General features: G+C 39.1%; 1 protein-coding gene across 1 annotated transcript; it reads right to left on the reverse strand.

Annotated features, from left to right (window-relative positions):
- Nucleotides 1-602: 602 nt before the first annotated feature.
- On the reverse strand, nt 603-3,508 carry il17c (interleukin 17c; the record flags this gene model as incomplete). The annotated part of the gene is made up of 3 exons (XM_080027718.1): nt 603-852; nt 3,139-3,386; nt 3,494-3,508. The coding sequence occupies 3 exons, from the start codon at nt 3,506-3,508 to the stop codon at nt 603-605; spliced, it is 513 nt and encodes a 170-aa protein (XP_079883844.1).
- Between the last annotated feature and the right edge of the window lie 762 nt (nt 3,509-4,270).

Here is a 4,270-nt window from a genome sequence, read left to right on the forward strand (position 1 = left end):
GCATGTTCCAACATGAGCTTTGAACACAGGAAGACACTGAGGATTTACTTTCATGAGTTTTTATTTTGCTTCAAAGAAGCTCAACTTCTTAAAGTCTTTCTCAGACTGATACAGTCCCACTACAAGATAAATAAATACAGTCTTCCACATCCACCTCATTGTAACGCTCAAACATTCCACATGTAAAACAAACCAAATAAATACACATTTTTATAAATATTATTAGCAGTTAAATTAAAATAGTCACATAACTATACAATAGCTATCGTCTTCAATGACAAGGCCTCCACCATGAAAAGAAGGACAAGGTAAAACTCCAAGTTCACATTAATCTGCACTGTGCAGAGATGTAAACAAGTCATCATGAAGAGCAAACAAGGCCTATACAGACCCACAGTACAAACATTATAGATGTATATATATATAACCATGTCATCAATGTGACAATAAATAGACCTGAACAAAAAACAGGCTTTTTCTTAGCTTGTGAAGCTTCATACATGTTCCCCGGGGAAGTTAGACTTTCTTGAGAACTTTAAAGTGCATTTTAAAACAAACGCAAAGTTTTAGTGTGCCAATGTGGCAGCTATGGTCTGGTCCTTCTACTGGGAGGAAGTCTTGGGCCTGGCACAGGTGCAGCCCACGATTACGTCATGGTTAACTGGCGTCAGGTAATACTTGTTGCCATCGTCGCAGCGCTCCTTCTTGAGGAACACCCTGCTCTGTATGACGGGGACTGAGTTATAGTCGTAGCTCTCCTCGGGGCCATTCTCGCCGATCAGAATACACCCCGAACACAAGCACTGAGCCTCGGCATAGGTCGACGGAAAGTGATCCTCCATCGTGACAAGTCTGCAAAATGAAATACAAGATAATGTTAACCAATCATAAATCATCATTTACAATCTTTAGGCTACATATCGCGTGTACCTATATTTTTTTATTATTATATTTAACATTCTATTACACATAGGCCAACAGTATCCCATTTCACTACATTTAATCTTATTGTTATTTCAGTGCACACTATTCTATTTTGTCTACATTTTATTTTATTTTGCATTCTAAATTGACTTCATATTCATATGGTGCACCTTATCTCTTTATCACTTTGTATCTGCCCTGTGACTTTGATCTCTTTTGTTGCACTACTTGTTTATATGAGTCTCAGGTGTGGCTCTTTTCACTTGTGTTTTTCTTCCTCTATATTGCATTGTTGACAGAAGCCTGGGACTGGGCTGAAGAATGTCATTGCCAAGGACAGGTATCTGTGAAAATGTTGCAACATCAAAGTACAGTAGGCCGGCCGGTGGTGTGTTGTTTGACAGACAATGTCCTCATTGTCTTGCCGGCACTTCTAACAGGTTAGACCAGCCATAGAGAATGATGCTGACAAGTACTTGGTGGAATAACAAAGGCCTCGAGGGCTAGATACTGCAGGTGAATAGGGCAACATTTATTTATTTATTATTTTTTACAACATATTAGTGTCCAAAAAAATACTATGTAGAGGTCTTAAAATTGCATTTTCTTCATATTTATAGAAGAAAATGCATCGTTAAATCAGACAATTGACAACATATGAACAAATCCCTCCATAATAATAATCTTCAGAATAGTGCTTTGTTGATGTAAGTTTAGTTGATGTAAGTGCTTTAGAAGTTGAGATTTGTGGTTGTGGAGTATTGAAAAAAAAAACTAATGTTGAGATAGAGACACAAACAGACAAGGTTTAGTCAAATAAACACATAATGTACATTTTGGACTTTTGATTTATACTAGAAATAAATAAAACAAAAATGCAGTTTTTTTGCCTGGAGTGTCTTGTGTTATCACAAAGCTATCCCGTCGTACAGGTGAGGGGGAGGAACTGGGAGGAGTTTGGAGCATTACTAAGACTTAAGAAACGTGACGGGGGAAAACGTTTGCAATCATTGACGAACAGTGTGTGTGTTACTGAAGTGCAATAGATAGATTACGGGTAGCACATTCACTAAGGGAGTCCCATTCACGTCATTCCCAGCGTATATGTGCAAACAGAGCTGTGCCAGCTAGATGTAGATGGGACTTTCCCCTCTGAAGTCGGGATGGGTTTGGCAACGCGGCGTATAGCACCAGCGCGTCATTTGCGTAAAGTGGCGCGTAAGTGTTTTTAAATCTCAATTCACAAATCGCAACTAATTGATAGAAAGGTTCAAAAGGTTGATGCATTGTGGGCTACACGAATGCAGCGTATAGGCATTTGAGCACTGAACAAATGTTAATTCGAGAGGTTTTGTTTTCGGTTTACTGAGTGAACTTTGACTAACTAAAAATGAAACGATGCGCGTGCGCAAACGAGGGTTTGTAATGATGCATTGTAACGGTAATTGTAATTGAATTGTAGCCTAATAGAGTTTATTGTATTCATTTTGATAACTAGATGTATGTTCATATGGGCGAGACACTGCACGCAGGCAACAACATTGTTTTTCCAAGCACTGGGCAAACTTTTTTGCTTCCATAACTTATCATTCATACTAGTATAAATAAAAGGTCCAAAATGTACATTAAGGTGTTTATTTGACTAAACCTTGTCTGTTTGCGTCTGTAGCCTTTATTTATCCTACCAACTTTAACGGTTATTATCTCAAAATAAGTCCCCCCCCTCCCCAATACTCTGAACCAAAAATCTCAACTTCTAAAAGCACTTACATTGACTAAACTTTCCATGCACTTAGCACTATTCTGAAAGTTAATACAGATTAATTTGTTCATATGTTGTTCATTGTCTGAATTTGTTTGTTAAAAACATGATTTTTTTTGTTGCCTACACTACACCCTACTTTCAGATTTATAAAATGAAAAAAGGCTGTATCCAACATATGACTCTCATGTTGTCAAATATTAATATATATTTTAACTCCGCAGCTTCATCCAACATCTAGATTTTTTTTTAAACATGCATGTACATGTATATAGCCACTTGTGCATAGGCTATTCATTCAAACATTTCGGGGGGAAATATGAATAGCCTACAACAACAAATACATTGTTTTGATGTAGTCCAATCAACTTTCCGTGATGATGTTACATTTTTTTTTACCTTATTCCTCAACAAAATTTTAAACGAAATCATTTTATTTCTAGACTACTTACATGTATCTCCAGGGGGACAGGGAGCGGGCGTGGATGTGTTTAGGCGGGTTCTGTGTGAACTGTTCCACGGGGCAGGCTGGAGGAGGAGAGCCTGGGGCCGGAGACACCGCGTGGGGCTCAGCCTTCTGCGGGTAGTGCGTCCGCAGCTTCCGGTCCGCAGCATCTTTTAACTCATGCTCCTCATAGCACCTGTTCATCTTACACGTCCAGACGGGCACCACCACAAGACCAACGAAGAAGAAAATCACCTACGGACAGACAGACAGACAAACAGTCAGCTGATGGAGTGATGGAGAAAAAGAGAGCGTCTGCTATCAACAGCTGTCCTGTCCTATATCCGTGCTGTCTCACTCACCTGCTTTAAGTCCATTCTGTCAGTATGTCTCTGTGCTCTGATTGTCTGTTAACGAAGAGACCTGCTGTGCTTTGTAAATGCCATGCCATGCTCAGCCTTCTATTTATTTGGTCGGTGTGGTGTAGGGCCGGCTTTACCTGGGGAAAAACCGGTGGGATGAGGAAATGGAAAACGTAATTTAGACTTCCCCTTTCCTGAGAGAAGTACTCTAGGTAGGCTGCTGTACATTTCCATACACTGCTAAGTGCTCACAAGCCAGAATATACTGTTTGTTTGATCACTTTTACATCATTGTTTAGACTATGTTTGTTTATGTTTGTGCGCGTGCGTGCAGTGCATGCGCGTCCATGTGCAGGAGTGCAGAGCGGCTCTGGCTGTGTCATCACTCGTCACATCTGGAGGAGGCGCTGCTCCCTTTAGGCTGAAACTGTAAACTACATACAGTCACATGTGTCATTGATTGTTTTTGCTTCTACCAGTGTTCAATTCATTTGTTGTTACAATTGGAACACAATTCAATATATTAAATATCGTCACCCTCTTAAAATAATGGCCTAAGTCATTTTTTCAGTGTTTTCAGGAAACACAAAAAACTTAACCAAAGATTGAATATATGATATTCATTAATAATTTCACTCAAACAGGTTATGTCAAAAGATGACTCTTGACATTGTAATAACAATGTCTGTCAATTATGTAAGATATTAGGAATAAACCCTTTATAATAATGTTTAACTTGTGACTTAAGCCATTTTACACACTTGTGAAATGTCCTTG

This window comes from Ammodytes marinus (assembly GCF_949987685.1).
Source record: "Ammodytes marinus genome assembly, chromosome: 5".
NCBI classification, from domain to species: domain Eukaryota; kingdom Metazoa; phylum Chordata; class Actinopteri; order Uranoscopiformes; family Ammodytidae; genus Ammodytes; species Ammodytes marinus.